The 19,773-nt window shown below is 45.8% G+C and overlaps 1 protein-coding gene across 1 annotated transcript in view; it reads right to left on the minus strand.

The window, feature by feature from the left end:
- Positions 1-366: 366 nt before the first annotated feature.
- Positions 367-19,773, minus strand: part of LOC143808158 (uncharacterized) — a 227,672-nt gene continuing 208,265 nt past the window's right edge. Inside the window, exon 6 of the mRNA XM_077290516.1 lies at positions 367-4,313. Within this exon, the coding sequence (XP_077146631.1) occupies positions 4,205-4,313 (109 nt within the window). The 3' untranslated portion in view covers positions 367-4,204. The remainder of the gene's footprint in view (positions 4,314-19,773) is intronic.

Below are 19,773 nucleotides of genomic sequence, written 5' to 3' on the forward strand. Positions count from 1 at the left end.
AAAAAACAAAAAAACATTAGTACCAAACATTTACAATAGTAAAAGCGCCAACTCCTGTGGAATAGAAAAATACTGATTAGGCAATACAACACAACCCAATACACCACAAAAGATACTTTTGTTCTCTGGGCAAGGACCGGTCTCAAAAATGTCAGGATGCGGTGATATTTATATTCTCGGATCCTTGCTCCAAAACCACTAGGAACCCGGCTCTTTTTTTTAAAATCAGATAATTTTTATTGACAGTATTCAAATTGACAACCACACACAATTCTGTCAAAAAAGGAGAATAGACATGTTTACAAACGTTTTGAAAGAAACCCCCAATTCCCCACCCTCCCTCCCCCTCCCTTAAAGCCTTTATAAACAAGAATAGGACAATAACGTACATTGCCTACATAAATAAAACAACATCCCATTGGAATCAGTTCCTCTCCATTCATGGTTTCCAAAGTGTTTCAAAGATTTTCACACTTTTCCTTTTTTCATAAATACCCTTTTCCAAATTAATAACTGTATCAGACTGTCTATAAAATTCCTGCAGAGTCGGCGGTACCTCACTCAACCAGTGCCTGGCAATTAACTTATGCGCAACATACAATAATCTAACTATAGACACTTTATGATGATTTGGAACTCGGATCTCTATCCCCCAAAAAATATCACAGGATCGCTTGCGATTGTACTGCCATACGATTTCCCTATTGCTTCTCCCACCTCCAACCAGTATGAATTCAATCTCGTGCATTGCCATAGCATGTGTAAAATCCCTGCCCCCTAGGACTGGCACCGAGGACATTCGGAAGTCTGTCTCAACCCTGCCTTATATAATCTATCTGGAGTTCTATATACTCTGTGAAGCACATATATTTGCGAAAGTCTACCCGGCTCACTTAATGATAATTGGGGAATATACTCCATGATATCCTCTCATTTATCCTCCTCTATCCTTCACAGCTCTTCTTCCCATTTCTCTTTTGCCTTAATAGGAAATCTGTTAAGAAAGGTATATAACAAATCCATATAAATATCCGAGACTACCCCTTTCGTTCCTCCCGATGCACAGACATAGTCTACCAGAATGTCTCTATAAAGTCCCATATCAATTGTTTTACTCTGCAAAAGATAGGCATGTCTCAAATGTCCATATTGAAACCTACAGGTCTCCTGCAACCCGTATCTCTCCTGCAGTGTCTCAAAGGATAACAGTCCTTGTGCGTCCTGAACCTGAGCCACATATTGAATACCTAATGATGTCCAATTTTTGATTTCCCCCATTTTAATAAATTCAGGTAGTATTTCATTATGCCATATTGGGGAGAGATTTGTTAAAAGTCCCACTTCCCTTGTTTTTTTAATTGCCTCCCATACGTTTTGAATCAGTATCAAAGTAGGATAGGCCATTCCAAACTTCCCAAATCCCCTTGCCTCCAAGCCCTGAACCAATGGGTCCCTTCCCACCAACCAAATCAAAATCCGCTGAACCGAAACCAGTCCATTCACCTACCTCCAACCTCTCATCTGCTGACCCTGCGCTGCCAAAAAGTAGATCCAGGGATTCGGAAGAGCTAGTCCCCCCCATCTTTAGGCCTCTGAAGCGATTCTAGCCTAATTCTTGGCTGCCTCTTTCCCCAAACGAGGTCTCGAAATATAGAGTTAATGGTATGAAACCACTTTCGGGGCAACCAAATGGGGGAGTTACGCATTATATACAATAATTGGGGCATAAAAATCATTTTAATTAAATTTATCCTTCCCACCACAGAGAGGTATAATTTACACCATGCCCCTACTTTCTTCCTAAATCTGTCCAACAATGGGGACAAATTTAAATCGACGTAACTTGAAAGAGGAAAAGGCACTTGAACACCCAAATATTTGAACTGTTGAACCACTGACAGCGTGCTACCTTCCCCTGATATCAGGATGTCATCACCCCCTTTATCCACTATCAAGATATTTGATTTCGCCCAATTGATTTCAAGACCCGATAAATCACCAAATGTCCTGAGAATAAAAGTAGGCCCGAAACCAAAAGCTCTCAAAACCTCCCAAAGATAGCACCGTTCAACACTATCACTAACGCTTTATGCGCATCCAATGAGACTACAACTCTTTTATGCTTGTTGTCTGACGGCAGCTGCAAGTTAAGAAATAATCTGCGTAAGTTTATCGCTGTAGACTTATTTGGCATAAAACCAGATTTATCAGGATGGACCAGATTCTGGACCACACTTGCCAATCGGTTAGCCACTACTTTAGCCAAAATCTTAACATCTGCCATCAGCAACGAAATTGGCCTATAGGATTGCGCCAATTCCGGGTCCTTACTTTCCTTTAAAATAACTACTACTGTCGCCTCTCTCATGGATGCCGTAGCTCTCCCTCCTGTAGCGCCTCATCAAAAAATATCTTTAATTTAGCCACTGAAATATCCAATAAATTCTTATATATCTCAATCAGGAGTCCATCAGCTCCAGGGGCCTTGTTGTTAGTCATTGACAAGATAGCAAGTCTAATCTCCTCTTCCGTTATAGGTTCATCCATCCTCCTCCTGTCGCAATCCCCAATCCTAGGAAGTTTCGCCTCACCAAGGAAGTTTTCAATATCCCCCAATGTAGCCCTCAACCCATACGAATGCAACTGTTCATAAAAACTTCTAAACTCATCCAAAATATCCACTACATCTGTCAACACAGTCCCTTCTTCGTTTGTACACATATGATGATTCTTTCTGTGTCGACGTTACCACCGAGAGCAAGTGCCCCATTCTCTCTCCTTCCTCAAAAAACTGTAGTTTCTGAAAAGCTCTTCTTCTGTCTGCCTTTTTCAAATACAACTTATTAACCGCTTCCTGGGCTTCCCTTAATCTACATTGAGATATCTCTGATGGGTCCGACACAATGCTCTTTCTAATTTCTCTATGATCTCTTTATCTTTCATCCTAGTCTTGGATTAACATCTAGAAATGTCAACGAAAAGAAAGCCCCTCAGAAAAGCTTTCATTGCATCCCAAACCCGCTTATCAGCACTATCTTTATTAAACTGCCAGTATTCTGTGATCTCCTTCTTAATGTTTTCCATATTAATATGTTCAAACCACAGGGGGTGAAATTTCCACCCTCCTCCCCGTTCAGTCCTGCCTCCTGTCCATTTAATTAAGAGCTCTATAGGCTTGTGGTCCAAAATCACTCTCGGGAGATATTCTATCCCACAAATCATTCACATCATTAAATCGTTTCCCAGTGCTAGGTCAATCCTGGAAATTGAACCGTGAGTTGCAATATAACAGGAGTAGCAAACTACATTCTCATTCCTCACTCTCCAGAGGTCCACCATCCCCAATTCTGTCATATAACTCCCAAACGTCAACAGTTTTTTAATGCCTTTGCTTAAACCTTTCTTATACCTGTCCCACCCTTCATCCATCACATTATTGACATCCCCAATAATTAACATTGGTAACCCCATACCTCGTTTATACAATTCAAATATTTCTTGTACATTTTTCCCAGAATATGGGGGTGGGAAATAGACAGCCAACAGACAAAATGGTTGCCCATAAATTCTGCAGAATAACAGAACATATTGCCCATCTCTATCTCAATGGCTCTCAATTTCTTCAAAAGGCATGGATGCTCCAATCAGAACCGAGACCCCCCTAGCATATGAAGAATGCGTAGGGTGATAAGACTTCCCAATCCACCTCCTTTTCAACACATCTCCTTTTTCTGTAAGCAAATGTGTCTCCTGGAGACAACTGACATCCGGACCTCGTTTTCTCACATATTCCATAATTGCCGTCCTCTGAGTACCCTCCGACAGTCCTCTTATATATATGAGGCATTTGCAGCGTCCGCTCTCTCAGCCGCCTCCACACTGTTGGCACCATCTTGGGTCCAGGTCACTGCTCCTGCCTTGGAATCCTGCTGCCTTTTCTGGACCATATCTGCAGCTCAGCACAGCTTCACACGTTGGGGCCGACCTCCGGTGATCTCCCTCAGTCGCACAACACGTTATCAGCTCCCAGAGAGATCTTATCTCAGGAGTTTCTCTCATCACACAGTTGTGTGATCCCGGCCAAGGTCACTGATGCATCACACCGCATTGCAATACATATGAAATGAATTTCGGACCCGAGTCGGGGCATTGTCCCAGCCATCCCACATCACTTTGGCCACCTCATTCCATAGCCGACGGATCGTCACATTGTCCGAGTGCTGCGGAACCCGGGTGTCCCACAACAGGACTCGCTCATGGACCAGGGACATGAGGATATCGTTGACAATGAGGTCCTTATCCCGTTCTGGAACCTAAAAAATAAATAAATACATTAATGTTGGAGACATTAACATAAGGAAAAGAAAGAAAACAACAGAGTCATAAAACTGGCAAGAATATTCAAAGTCAAGAAAAAAAAGGAGTCAAGAAGAAAAAGGGAAGGAAAGAGGAAAGTAAAGAAATGAACAGTCCAGAATAGTAACGTCAGGATACAATAAGCCGAGTACAGTCAGCCAGGTTCTTTCCAGAGTCTGTCTGGTCTTCTTCCCAGTCTGCTAAGTAGTGACCTGCAAATACCTACTCCCTCCTTTTATCAGTTTGTATGTGGGGGGTGGCTAATCAGTGTCTACTGTAGACAGGTTTTCCTGTAGTAAAACGCATTCGTGCACAAACGCAAACAAACGCATGTGCTTGCGAATGCATGCATTCACATAGACTGTAATGTGTTTTTTCGACGCATTACTTCAGCTAACAACCGCATACGTTTCGAGGCGGCAAATTGATGCCTCTGAAATGACAACATGTAGCATTTACCGCGCCAAGCCGCAAACAACAAAACAATGCATGCGTCGTCAAACTTGGCAAACCGCAACCTATCGCAGGCACCTGCGTCCCTAATGTTAAAGATAGGAATACACTACGCATGTCGAAAATTGCGGCACAAATGCTGCCGACACAACCGCAAATGTGAAACCAGCCTATGCCTGACAAACTGTGATTTTTCTACAGATGCACCTGGACTCAGTATGACATAACAGACTGTACATTTTTATACTGGCAGATCCCCATGTCACAGAGCGCCAAAGAGAAGATGGCCTTCCCGATGCCAGATGGCTGCTTTCATTACACCAGGATGCTATTCGATCTGCAGGGGGTCCCCGCTACCTTCCAGAGGGCAATTGATTGGATCTTAGCGCCACATAGCAAGTATGCTGCAGCCTACTTGGATGACATTGTCACCTTCAGCCATGACTGGAGTTTTCATCTCCCAAAAGTACAGGCGATCCTTAATGCCCTGAGGAACGTGGGTTTTATAATGAACCCAAAGAGTTGTGCCATACGAAAGGAGGAGGCCAGGTAATTGGGCTACATTGTCAGGAGAGGCATAACCAAGCCCCAATTGAATAAAAAAGAGGCAATTCAGGAGTGGCAGCAACCTCTGACCAAGAAGCAAGTGAGAGCATTTCTTGGGATTGTGGCGTATTATCGGCGATTTATACCGAACTTCACCACGATTGCCGCATCGTTAACGGACCTCCTCTGGGGCACCAGGCCAAAAGTGGTAATGGACTCCTGACATAGAGAGGGTATTTCAAAAACTCAAGCGGGCTCTGTGTAGGCATCCGGTTCTGGTCGCACCAGACTTTAAGAAAGAATTTGTGTTGCAGACTGACACTTCAGAGACAGGATTAGGAGCAGTGTTCTCAGAGAAAATAAACGGAGAAGAGCATCCTGTCCTGTATCTGAGTCAAAAACTCTCTTCTTGCAAGAAGAATTATGCAATTGTGGAGAAGGAGTGCTTGGCCATAAAGTGGGCCATAGATACACTAAAGTACTACCTTCTAAGCTGTAGATTCAAATTGGCCATGCCCCGCTGAGATGGTTGGGTGAGAAAAAGCATAAGAACCTCAGGGTGACTAGGTGGTTTTCAGCCCTTCAGGACTTCTCGTTTCATGTGGAACACAGGCCAGAGAAGATATATGGCAAATTGTATGCTGTCTCCCGAATTCCTTGTTTAGGGTCTGATGGTGCTGAAACCCCCAGCTTTGGGCAGAGGGAGGGATAATGTAACAGATTCACTGGCTTTGAAGAGGAAGAGAGGTACGTGTCACTGTGCTTGCAGCGGTCAGTGATATGAAACCGGAGTGTTTTGTGTTTCCAGCACATTATGTGCTGAGAAGCCGTGTACAGAGTTTTAATAGACCGGTTTTATGTGAGCACCCGCAGTGCAGATGGGACAGTGCTCACCATACCCCTTTGTCCCTGCAGGACCTGCAGGTGTTTGAGTACCTGCAGAGATGTCACGATCACGTGACCGGCCATGTGATATATACTCGGACCTCTGGTTCAGTATGTGTCTGGTGCTGTGGGGAGAAGCTGTACTTCCCACAGAATGACTGGGAGTGGTTTTCCCTAACAGTGTGCAGGAGGACCCCACACCAAGGAGGACTGTATGCTATCATTTATTTTGTTTTGTTTTTCTGTCGCTCCCAGAGGGCTGTGTTTTGTTTACAACACCGTGGTTTTTGCTGCGAATAATAAACCCACTGGTGCTTTATGTGCACAGGATCCTGGGTCTACCTGAAGGCTTCTACTGAGCATGACAACCCCTCACACAATATATATATATACATATATATATATATACACACGTGGTCAGAATTGTTTGTACCCCTCGATTAATGACAGAAAAACCCACAATGGTCCCAGCAGTAACTTGAATCTAACAAAAGAAATAATAAATACAAAAAATCTATGAAAATGAGCAAATGAAAGTCAGACATTGCTTTTCAACCATGCTTCCACAGAATAAAAAAAAATTAAACTCATGAAATATGCCTGGACAGAAATGTTGGTACCCTTAACTTAATATTTTGTTGCACGATCTTTTGAAGCAATCACTGCAATCAAACGATTCCTGTAACTGTCAATGAGACTTCTGCACCTCTCGACAGGTATTTTGGCCCATTCCTCAAAAGCAAACTGCTCTAGTTGTCTCGTGTTTGAAAGTTGCCTTTTCCAGATGGCATGTTTCAGCTCTTTCTAAAGATGCTCAACAGGATTTAGGTCAGGGCTCATAGAAGGCCACTTCAGAATAGTCCAATATTTTCTTCTTAGCCATTCTTGGGTGTTTTAGCTTTCTGACATTGGGCAGCACATATCTCTCTAGATTCCCTTGATAGTATTGAGATTTCACTGCACCCTGCACAGATTCTAGACACCCTGTGCCAGATACAGCAAAGCAGCCCCAGAATATAACAGAGCCTCCTCTATGATTCACAGTAAGGATGGTGTTCTTTTCTTGATGTGCTTAATTTTTCCATCTGTGAACATAGAACTGATGTGCCTTGCCAAAAAGGTCCATTTTTGTCTCATCTGTCAATAGGACATTCTCCCAGGAGCTTTATTGCTTGTCAACATGTAGTTTGGCAAATTCCAGTCAGGCTTTTTTATGATTTTTTTTCAACAATGGTGTCCTCCTTGGTCATCTCCCATGAAGTCCACTTTGGCTTATACAACAGCAGCTGGTGAAATCTGACACTGACGTTCCTTGAGCTTGAAGCTCACCTTTAATCTGTTTAGAAGTTTTTATGGGCTCTTTTTTACCATTCGTATTATCGATCTCTTTGATTTGTCATCAATTTTCCTCCTGCGGCCATGTCCAGGGAGGTTGGCTACAGTCCCATGGATCTTTAATTTCTGAATAATATGTGCAACTGTAGTCACAGGAACATCAAGCTGCTTGGAGCTGGTCTTATAACTTTTACCTTTAACATGTTTGTCTATAATTTTCTATTTAATCTCCTTGTCATGGTTCTACCGCTCAGGGTGTCTGGGATGCAGTTACTGACAGCTCAGCCGTCCCATCTGGTATAGGGGTGTGCTAAAGCTGTCAGTACTCTGATTGACAGCTTTGCCATCCAATCTGGTACAGGGGCGTGCTGAGCTGTCAGTGTGTTGATTGACAGCTTGGCTATACTATCTAAGACTGTGAGGTGTCAGCTGTCTCATGTGTTCATTATTCCACTTAATGGCCATGCTTCTCAACTGAGCTGAGTTTCCAAGAACATTGCCAGATGTACATTCATCTTGTGAGGTTTGTGCTGTGCTCTCTGTGCCTTGAGTTCTATATGTTTGATCTCTTGCCTGTCCTTGGACTTTGTTCTGACTACCCGCCTGTTTAACCCCTTCAGCTCTGATCCGTTATTCTCCTGGTACTCTTGAACATTACCTGATTATGCTTTTCTCTACCTTCTGTTTATGATGTACTGGCTTCTGACCTTGGACCCCTTGACCACTCTAGCTTACGTCTTGGCTGTGAGAAGTGTCTGGCATCACACATTCTGAGACAACTCTTTCCTTCACTTCCTCTGGTCCATGTTGAGTGTGATATACACTAGGGTTGAGCGACTTTTACTTTTTTGGGGTCGAGTAGGGTTTTGCGAAACCCGACTTTGTCAAAAGTCGAGTCGAGTGAAGTCGGCCGATTATCGCGAAAAGTCGGGGATCGACCGAAACATGAAACCTAATGCAAGTCAATGGGGAAGCATAGTCGGCAGTGAGTGGAGTGTTATGACCCCAGTGGACAGGGTCTCAGAGGAACGTGTAAGTCTGCAAGATACAAAAATCCAGCTCATAGGGCTGTGGTAACTGGGTTGACCAAATAGCTACTCCTAGCGCCAACACTAGAAGTAGCCGGGGATCATGCCTACGGTGATCGCTAGATGACTCGCGCCAGCCGGAGAATCTAACTACCCCTAGGAGAAGAAAACAAAGACCTCTCTTGCCTCCAGAGAAAGGGACCCCAAAGCAAGATACAAGCCCCCCACAAATAATAACGGTGAGGTAAGAGGAAATGACAAACACAGAAATGAACCAGGTTCAGCAAAGAGAGGCCAGCTTACTAATAGCAGAATATAGCAAGATAACTTATCTGGTCAACAAAAACCCTATAAAAATCCACGCTGGAGATTCAAGAACCCCCGAACCGTCTAACGGTCCGGGGGGAGAACACCAGCCCCCTAGAGCTTCCAGCAAAGGTCAGGATACAGATAGGAACAAGCTGGACAAAAATACCAAACAAAACAAAAGCAAAAAGCAAGGAAGCAGACTTAGCTTGAAAAAACAGGAACCAGGATCAGAGGACAAGAGCACAACAGATTAGCTCTGATATCAACGATGCCAGGCATTGAACTGAAGGTCCAGGGAGCTTATATAGCAACGCCCCTGAACTAACGGCCCAGGTGAGGATATAGGAAAAGACAGACGCTCCAGAGTCAAATCACTAATGACCACTAGAGGGAGCAAAAAGCAAAATCACAACAGTACCCCCCCCTTAGTGAGGGGTCACCGAACCCTCACCACGACCACCAGGGCGATCAGGATGAGCGGCGTGAAAGGCACGAACTAAATCGGCCGCATGAACATCAGAGGCGACCACCCAGGAATTATCTTCCTGACCATAGCCCTTCCACTTGACCAGGTACTGAAGCCTCCGCCTGGAGAGACGAGAATCCAAGATCTTCTCCACCACGTACTCCAACTCGCCCTCAACCAACACCGGAGCAGGAGGCTCAGCAGAAGGAACCACAGGCACAACGTACCGCCGCAACAAGGACCTATGAAACACGTTGTGGATAGCAAACGACACAGGAAGATCCAGGCGAAAGGATACAGGATTAAGAATTTCCAATATCTTGTAAGGACCAATAAAATGAGGTTTAAATTTGGGAGAGGAAACCTTCATAGGAACAAAGCGGGAAGAAAGCCACACCAAATCCCCAACACGTAGTCGGGGACCCACACCGCGGCGGCGGTTGGCAAAGCGCTGAGCCCTCTCCTGTGACAACTTCAAGTTGTCCACCACAAGATTCCAGATCCGCTGCAACCTATCCACCACAGAATCCACCCCAGGGCAGTCAGAAGGTTCCACATGACCCGAAGAAAAACGAGGGTGGAAACCAGAGTTGCAGAAAAACGGCGAAACCAAGGTGGCGGAACTAGCCCGATTATTAAGGGCAAACTCAGCTAACGGCAAGAAGGTCACCCAATCGTCCTGATCAGCAGAGACAAAACACCTCAAATAAGCCTCCAAAGTCTGATTAGTTCGCTCCGTCTGTCCATTAGTCTGAGGATGGAAAGCAGACGAAAACGACAAGTCAATGCCCATCCTACTACAAAAGGATCGCCAGAATCTGGAAACGAACTGGGATCCTCTGTCTGACACAATATTCTCAGGGATGCCGTGCAAACGAACCACGTTCTGGAAAAACACAGGAACCAGATCGGAAGAGGAAGGCAGTTTAGGCAAAGGAACCAAATGGACCATCTTGGAGAAGCGATCACATATCACCCAGATAACAGACATGCCCTGAGACACCGGAAGATCAGAAATGAAATCCATGGAAATATGTGTCCAAGGTCTCTTAGGGACAGGCAAGGGCAAGAGCAACCCGCTGGCACGAGAACAGCAAGGCTTAGCTCGAGCACAAGTCCCACAGGACTGTACAAATGACCGCACATCCCTAGACAAGGAAGGCCACCAAAAGGATCTGGCCACCAGATCTCTGGTGCCAAAAATTCCTGGGTGACCTGCCAACACCGAGGAATGAACCTCGGAAATGACTCTGTTGGTCCACTTATCAGGCACAAACAGTCTGTCAGGTGGACAAGAATCAGGCCTATCAGCCTGAAATCTCTGCAACACACGTCGCAGATCTGGAGAAATAGCTGACAAGATAATACCATCCTTAAGAATACCAACAGGTTCAGCGACTCCAGGAGCATCAGGCACAAAGCTCCTGGAAAGAGCATCGGCCTTCACATTCTTTGAACCTGGTAAATACGAGACAACAAAGTCAAAACGGGAGAAAAACAATGACCAGCGGGCCTGTCTAGGATTCAGGCGTTTAGCAGACCCGAGATACATCAGATTTTTGTGATCAGTCAAGACCACCACACGATGCTTAGCACCCTCGAGCCAATGACGCCACTCCTCAAATGCCCATTTCATGGCCAACAACTCCCGATTGCCCACATCATAATTTCGCTCCGCAGGCGAAAACTTCCTAGAGAAAAAGGCGCAAGGTCTCATAACAGAGCAACCAGGGCCTCTCTGCGACAAAACGGCCCCTGCTCCAATCTCTGAAGCATCCACCTCAACTTGAAAGGGAAGCGAGACATCAGGCTGGCACAAAACAGGTGCCGAAGTAAACCGACGTTTCAACTCCTGGAAAGCCTCCACGGCAGCAGGAGCCCAATTAACCACATCGGAGCCCTTCTTGGTCATATCCGTCAAAGGTTTCACAATGCTAGAAAAGTTAGCGATAAAACGACGGTAGAAGTTAGCGAAACCCAAGAACTTCTGAAGACTCTTAACTGACGAGGGCTGAGTCCAATCAAGAATAGCTCGGACCTTGACTGGGTCCATCTCCACAGCAGAAGGGGAAAAAATGAACCCCAAAAAGGGAACCTTCTGTACACCAAAAAGACACTTTGAGCCCTTGACAAACAAAGAATTTTCACGCAAAATTTTAAAGACCATCCTGACCTGCTCCACATGCGAGTCCCAATTATCAGAAAAAACCAGAATATCATCCAGATAAACAATCAGAAATTTATCCAGATAGTTCCGGAAAATGTCATGCATAAAGGACTGAAAAATTGAAGGGGCATTAGAGAGCCCAAAAGGCATCACCAAGTACTCAAAATGACCTTCGGGCGTATTGAATGCGGTTTTCCATTCATCCCCTTGCTTAATGCGCACAAGGTTGTACGCACCACGAAGGTCTATCTTGGTAAACCACTTGGCACCTTTAATCCAGGCAAACAAGTCAGACAACAGCGGCAAAGGATACTGAAATTTGACAGTGATCTTATTTAAAAGCCGATAGTCAATACAAGGCCTCAAAGATCCGTCCTTTTTAGCCACAAAAAAGAATCCCGCACCAAGAGGGGAAGAAGACGGACGGATGTGTCCTTTCTCCAGAGACTCCTTGATATATGAACGCATAGCGGTATGTTCAGGTATCGACAGATTAAACAGTCTTCCCTTAGGAAATTTACTGCCTGGAATCAAATCTATTGCACAGTCACATTCCCTATGAGGAGGCAATGCACTGGACCTGGACTCGCTAAAGACATCCTGATAATCAGACAAGTACTCCGGAACTTCCGAAGGCGTAGAAGAAGCAATAGACACAGGCAGGGAATCCTCATGAATACCACGACAGCCCCAACTAGACACTGACATAGCCTTCCAGTCAAGGACTGGATTATGGGTCTGTAACCATGGCAGCCCCAAAACAACCAAATCATGCATTTTATGTAGAACGAGAAAACGTATCACCTCGCGGTGTTCAGGAGTCATGCACATGGTAACCTGTGTCCAATACTACGGCTTATTTTCTGCCAATGGCGTATCATCAATACCCCTAAGAGGGATAGGATTTTCTAATGGTTCAAGAATAAAACCACAGCGCTTAGCAAATGAGAGATCCATAAGACTCAGGGCAGCACCTGAATCTACAAACGCCATGACAGGATAAGATGACAGTGAGCAAATCAAAGTTACAGACAGAATAAACTTAGGATGCAAATTACCAACGGTGACAGGACTAACAACCTTAGATATACGTTTAGAGCATGCTGAGATAACATGTGTAGAATCACCACAGTAGTAGCACAAGCCATTCCGGCGTCTATGAATTTTCCTCTCATTTCTAGTCAGGATTCTATCACATTGCATCAAATCAGGTGTCCGTTCAGACAACACCATGAGGGAATTTGCGGTTTTTCTATCACATTGCATCACATCAGGTGTCTGTTCAGACAACAACATGAGGGAATTTGCGGTTTTGCGCTCCCGCAACCGCCGGTCAATTTGAATAGCCAGGAACATGGTATCATTCAGACCTGTGGGAATGGGAAAACCCACCATAACATTCTTAATGGCCTCAGAAAGGCCATTTCTAAAATTAGCGGCCAGTGCACACTCGTTCCAATGTGTCAGCACGGACCATTTCCGAAATTTTTGGCAATACACCTCAGCCTCGTCCTGGCCCTGAGACATAGCCAGCAAGGCTTTCTCTGCCTGAATCTCAAGATTGGGTTCCTCATAAAGTAAACCGAGCGCCAGAAAAAACGCATCAATATCAGCCAATGCCGGATCTCCTGGCGCCAACGAAAAAGCCCAATCCTGAGGGTCACCCTGTAAGAATGAAATAACAATTTTTACTTGTTGAGCAGAGTCTCCAGACGAACAAGGTTTCAGGGACAAAAATAATTTACAATTATTCCTGAAATTCCTAAACTTAAATCGGTCTCCTGAAAACAGTTCAGGAATCGGAATCTTGGGTTCAGACCTAGGATTTCTGGTAACATAATCTTGTATACCCTGCACACGAGCGGCAAGCTGGTCCACACTTGTAATCAAGGTCTGGACATTCATGTCTGCAGCAAGCTTAAGCCACTCTGAGGTAAAGGGGAAAAGAAAAAAAAAAAATGAGAGAGGGAAAAAAAAAAACTCAAAATTTTCTTTCTTATAATCCCACTTCTGCAATGCATTAAACATTTAATACTGGCCTGGCATACTGTTATGACCCCAGTGGACAGGGTCTCAGAGGAACGTGTAAGTCTGCAAGATACAAAAATCCAGCTCATAGGGCTGTGGTAACTGGGTTGACCAAATAGCTACTCCTAACGCCAACACTAGAAGTAGCCGGGGATCATGCCTACGGTGATCGCTAGATGACTCGCGCCAGCCGGAGAATCTAACTACCCCTAGGAGAAGAAAACAAAGACCTCTCTTGCCTCCAGAGAAAGGGACCCCAAAGCAAGATACAAGCCCCCCACAAATAATAACGGTGAGGTATGAGGAAATGACAAACACAGAAATGAACCAGGTTCAGCAAAGAGAGGCCAGCTTACTAATAGCAGAATATAGCAAGATAACTTATCTGGTCAACAAAAACCCTATAAAAATCCACGCTGGAGATTCAAGAACCCCCGAACCGTCTAACGGTCCGGGGGGAGAACACCAGCCCCCTAGAGCTTCCAGCAAAGGTCAGGATACAGATAGGAACAAGCTGGACAAAAATACCAAACAAAACAAAAGCAAAAAGCAAGGAAGCAGACTTAGCTTGAAAAAACAGGAACCAGGATCAGAGGACAAGAGCACAACAGATTAGCTCTGATATCAACGATGCCAGGCATTGAACTGAAGGTCCAGGGAGCTTATATAGCAACGCCCCTGAACTAACGGCCCAGGTGAGGATATAGGAAAAGACAGACGCTCCAGAGTCAAATCACTAATGACCACTAGAGGGAGCAAAAAGCAAGATCACAACAGTGGAGGCCAGGAAAACACCTACAGTGCCCATTTTAATGGCAAAAACATCCATTCTTGTTACTGAAGCTTGTCAATCTTAATTTACTTTATAATAATAGATAGGCATTGGAAATTGGGGGTCATTTGGCTAAAGTTGTGGGGGGTAGGGCTGGTTCAAGTTTTTAGTGGGCCCAGGAAACGTGGACTACGTCACGGTGGTGGAGCAGTGAGAGGTAAGTATGTAAAGTTTGCAAGTGCTGTGATCCTGAGCAAGCAGGGGGGGCCCACTCGTTGGCATTGGCACTGGCACAGGGCCCCTCAAAGTACAGCCGTGTGTTTGCATGGCGGGGGCGCCTCCCACCGGCAGCGACACTTTTGCGTACTCTGAGGGGCCCTGTGCCAGTGACGTCACCAACAAGTATGTCCCCCCACCTGATGAAGGAACCTGCACTTTCATCTGCACCTTCCTCTTTGTCCCTGTGTAAGGTGGAATAGCATGCGGGAAGGGGAACCTTACTTTCAGCAGGGTCAGATTCTGGCTGTGTAGAGTGCAAGGGGAATTTAGTGGTCTGGGTCAATGTACCAGCAGACTCATCTAGCAGTGGCTGGGCAATGGGCAGGATGAGGAAACACAGATATAGGGCCAAATAATAAAGTAGGCTAAATGCAGTTCAAAATTGGTAACAGGACTTAACAGGCGGCATTGCTTTGTTCAGTGGAGGAGCAAACACAGGAGCAGCAGACACCGTTTTAAGGGCCTAACCACACTAGTAGGCCAAATGCAGTTTAATATCTGCTACTATAGGCCGAAAGCCTAAAGACTGAAGCTCAGCTTTATACAGTGGAGGACAACACCAGGGAGTGGCACACACCGTTAGTAGGGCCCAAAGAAAGTTGAATGCCAAATGCAGTTTAATATCTGATACTATAGGCCGAAAGCCTAAAGACTGAAGCTCAGCTTTATACAGTGGAGGACAACACCAGGGAGCGGCACACACCGTTAGTAGGCCCCAACCAAAGTTGAAGGCCAAATGCAGTTTAATTTCTGATACTATAGGCCAAAAGCCTAAAGACTGAAGCTCAGCTTTATACAGTGGAGGACAACACCAGGGAGCGGCACACACCGTTAGTAGGGCCCAACCAAAGTAGTAGGCCAACTGCAGTGTGGCATTAAAAAATACTTAATGAGAGCCTGAAGGTTGAAGCTCAGACAAGGAAACCTGGAGGAGAACACCAAGGAGGAGGAGAACACCAAGGAGCGGCAGACACCGTTACTAGGCCCCAACCAAAGTAGTAGGGCAACTGCAGTGTGACATTAAAAAATACTCAATGAGAGCCTGAAGGTTGAAGCTCAGACAAGGAAACCTGGAGGAGAACACCAAGGAGGAGGAGAACACCAAGGAGCGGCAGACACCGTTACTAGGCCCCAACCAAAGTAGTAGGCCAACTGCAGTGTGACATAAAAAAATACTTAATGAGAGCCTGAAGGTTGAAGCTCAGACAAGGAAACCTGGAAGAGAACACGAAGGAGCGGCAGACACCGTTACTAGGCCCCAACCAAAGTAGTAGGGCAACTGCAGTGTGACATTAAAAAATACTCAATGAGAGCCTGAAGGTTGAAGCTCAGACAAGGAAACCTGGAGGAGAACACCAAGGAGGAGGAGAACACGAAGGAGCGGCAGACACCGTTACTAGGCCCCAACCAAAGTAGTAGGCCAACTGCAGTGTGACATTAAAAAATACTCAATGAGAGCCTGAAGGTTGAAGCTCAGACAAGGAAACCTGGAGGAGAACACCAAGGAGGAGGAGAACACCAAGGAGCGGCAGACACCGTTACTAGGCCCCAACCAAAGTAGTAGGCCAACTGCAGTGTGACATTAAAAAATACTTAATGAGAGCCTGAAGGTTGAAGCTCAGACAAGGAAACCTGGAGGAGAACACGAAGGAGCGGCAGACACCGTTACTAGGCCCCAACCAAAGTAGTAGGGCAACTGCAGTGTGACATTAAAAAATACTCAATGAGAGCCTGAAGGTTGAAGCTCAGACAAGGAAACCTGGAGGAGAACACCAAGGAGGAGGAGAACACCAAGGAGCGGCAGACACTGTTACTAGGCCCCAACCAAAGTAGTAGGGCAACTGCAGTGTGACATTAAAAAATACTCAATGAGAGCCTGAAGGTTGAAGCTCAGACAAGGAAACCTGGAGGAGAACACCAAGGAGGAGGAGAACACCAAGGAGCGGCAGACACCGTTACTAGGCCCCAACCAAAGTAGTAGGCCAACTGCAGTGTGACATTAAAAAATACTCAATGAGAGCCTGAAGTCTGAAGCTCAGACAAGGAAACCTGGAGGAGAACACCAAGGAGGAGGAGAACACCAAGGAGCGGCAGACACTGTTACTAGGCCCCAACCAAAGTAGTAGGCCAACTGCAGTGTGACATTAAAAAATACTTAATGAGAGCCTGAAGGTTGAAGCTCAGACAAGGAAACCTGGAGGAGAACACGAAGGAGCGGCAGACACCGTTACTAGGCCCCAACCAAAGTAGTAGGGCAACTGCAGTGTGACATTAAAAAATACTCAATGAGAGCCTGAAGGTTGAAGCTCAGACAAGGAAACCTGGAGGAGAACACCAAGGAGGAGGAGAACACCAAGGAGCGGCAGACACCGTTACTAGGCCCCAACCAAAGTAGTAGGCCAACTGCAGTTTGACATTAAAAAATACTCAATGAGAGCCTGAAGGTTGAAGCTCAGACAAGGAAACCTGGAGGAGAACACCAAGGAGGAGGAGAACACCAAGGAGCGGCAGACACTGTTACTAGGCCCCAACCAATGTAGTAGGGCAACTGCAGTGTGACATTAAAAAATACTCAATGAGAGCCTGAAGGTTGAAGCTCAGACAAGGAAACCTGGAGGAGAACACGAAGGAGTGGCAGACACCGTTACTAGGCCCCAACCAAAGTAGTAGGCCAACTGCAGTTTGACATTAAAAAATTCTTAATGAGAGCCTGAAGGTTGAGGTTCAGCTTTTTCAGTGGAGGACAGCGTGATTGAGTGGCGCCGCAGACAGACAAAGGTAGTATGTGTTAATTAAAAAAGTTGGCTCTATGCATTTTTAAATTAGTTACAGGGGTACACAGGCAGCATTGGTGTGGTCAGCGGAGGACAATTGGAAGGAGGGACCGCAGACAGACTTCCTAGGCCTAAAATAATAAAATAGGCTCTATGCAGCTTCCATTAGGTGGCAGGGGTACACAGGCAGCATTGGTGTGGTCAGCGGAGGACAATTGGAAGGAGGGACCGCAGACAGACTTCCTAGGCCTAAAATAATAAAATAGGCTCTATGCAGCTTCCATTAGGTGGCAGGGGTACACAGGCAGCATTGTTGTGGTCAGCGGAGGACAATTGGAAGGAGGGACCGCAGACAGACTTCCTAGGCCTAAAATAATAAAATAGGCTCTATGCAGCTTCCATTAGGTGGCAGGGGTACACAGGCAGCATTGGTGTGGTCAGCGGAGTACAATTGGAAGGAGGGACCGCAGACAGACTTCCTAGGCCTAAAATAATAAAATAGGCTCTATGCAGCTTCCATTAGGTGGCAGGGGTACACAGGCAGCATTGTTGTGGTCAGCGGAGGACAATTGGAAGGAGGGACCGCAGACATACTTCCTAGGCCTAAAATAATAAAATAGGCTCTATGCAGCTTCCATTAGGTGGCAGGGGTACACAGGCAGCATTGTTGCGGTCAGCGGAGGACAATTGGAAGGAGGGACCGCAGACAGACTTCCTAGGCCTAAAATAATAAAATAGGCTCTATGCAGCTTCCATTAGGTGGCAGGGGTACACAGGCAGCATTGGTGTGGTCAGCGGAGGACAATTGGAAGGAGGGACCGCAGACAGACAGACGACTTCCTAGGCCTAAAATAATAAAATAGGCTCTATGCAGCTTCCATTAGGTGGCAGGGGTACACAGGCAGCATTGTTGTGGTCAGCGGAGGACAATTGGAAGGAGGGACCGCAGACAGACTTCCTAGGCCTAAAATAATAAAATAAGCTCTATGCAGCTTCCATTAGGTGGCAGGGGTACACAGGCAGCATTGGTGTGGTCAGTGGAGGACAATTGGAAGGAGTGTCTGACACAGTAAGTACTCCGAGTCCCAAAACCAAAATTGATGTTAATGTGTCCCAAAAAAACACAAAACAAAAAAAAAAAAAAAGGGTGGCATACTTAGGTACAGGGGTGTGCTTCTATGCTGACTTTCAGACATTGTAATTGGGCTCAAAGCATTTACTGGTGTAAATGTAGGACAGGGCCCCTGACTATTTTAACTAGCATCATACATGTCAACAAATTGTTATTGTCTGTGCCAGGCATGGAAGGATTTCAGCGCATAGACTAAACAGTGGTGGCGCAGCGACAGATAATTTTGCAAGTGGTAGATCACTGTTTGACCTTGGGAGGGTACACTCTCTCCTGGCCGGCGGTACAAGCCCAGGGCTCCTCATGTTACAACGGTGTGTCTGACGTTGGGTGCGCGCCACCACCGCCAGAGACACTTCATTGTACTATGAGGGACCCAGTGCCAGTGCCATCGACCAAAAGTGGGCACACCCACCTCTTCAGACAAACGGCACTCTGACGGGTGCTTGCGACAAGTGGCGAGACCACGGCCCCGTGGGGGGAGTTAGGCCATTTAGGGAGGTGTAAATATGTCGTATGCTGGACAAACAGCAGCTGCTAATTAAGAGATTGGAACAGTCAGTAACACCAGTCCCAAAGCAAGACCTTTTTACAGGAAAGCTATGTGTCAGCCGGGAAAGGTGGGGCAAAATAATTTGAAATCCATGAGTGGTTCATTTTAATGAAGGTTAGATCTTCAACATTTTGGGTAGCCAGACGAGTCCTATTTTCGGTCAGTATTCAACCAGCAGCACTGAATACTCTTTCTGATAGCACACCAGCTGCTGGGCAAGCAAGCTCCTGCAATGCATATTCAGCCAATTCAGGCCAGGTGTCTATTTTGGATGCCCAGTAATCAAAGGGGAATGACGGTTGAGGGAGAACATCGGTAATGGAGGAAAAATAGTTAGTAACCATACTGGATAAATGTTGTCTCCTGTCACTTTGAATGGATGCTGCTGTACCTGTCGTGTCTGCGGTCATTGCGAAATCACTCCACAACCTGGTCAGAAAACCCCTCTGTCCTACCCCACTTCTGATCTGTGCACCTCTAACACCTCTGCCTCTACCTCTGCAGCTCGTGTGAGAACCATCACCGGCGCTGTGTGCTGGGAATGCCTGAATGAAACGGTCTACAAGAGTAGCTTGTTTGGTTGCCAATATCTTTTCGAGGTTCTCATGTAACATGATATTTTGCAATTTGCCTTTATAGCGAGGATCAAGGAGGCAGGCCAACCAGTAATCGTCAATTGTCATCATTTTTATA

Source organism: Ranitomeya variabilis, chromosome 2 (assembly GCF_051348905.1).
Source record: "Ranitomeya variabilis isolate aRanVar5 chromosome 2, aRanVar5.hap1, whole genome shotgun sequence".
NCBI lineage: Eukaryota > Metazoa > Chordata > Amphibia > Anura > Dendrobatidae > Ranitomeya > Ranitomeya variabilis.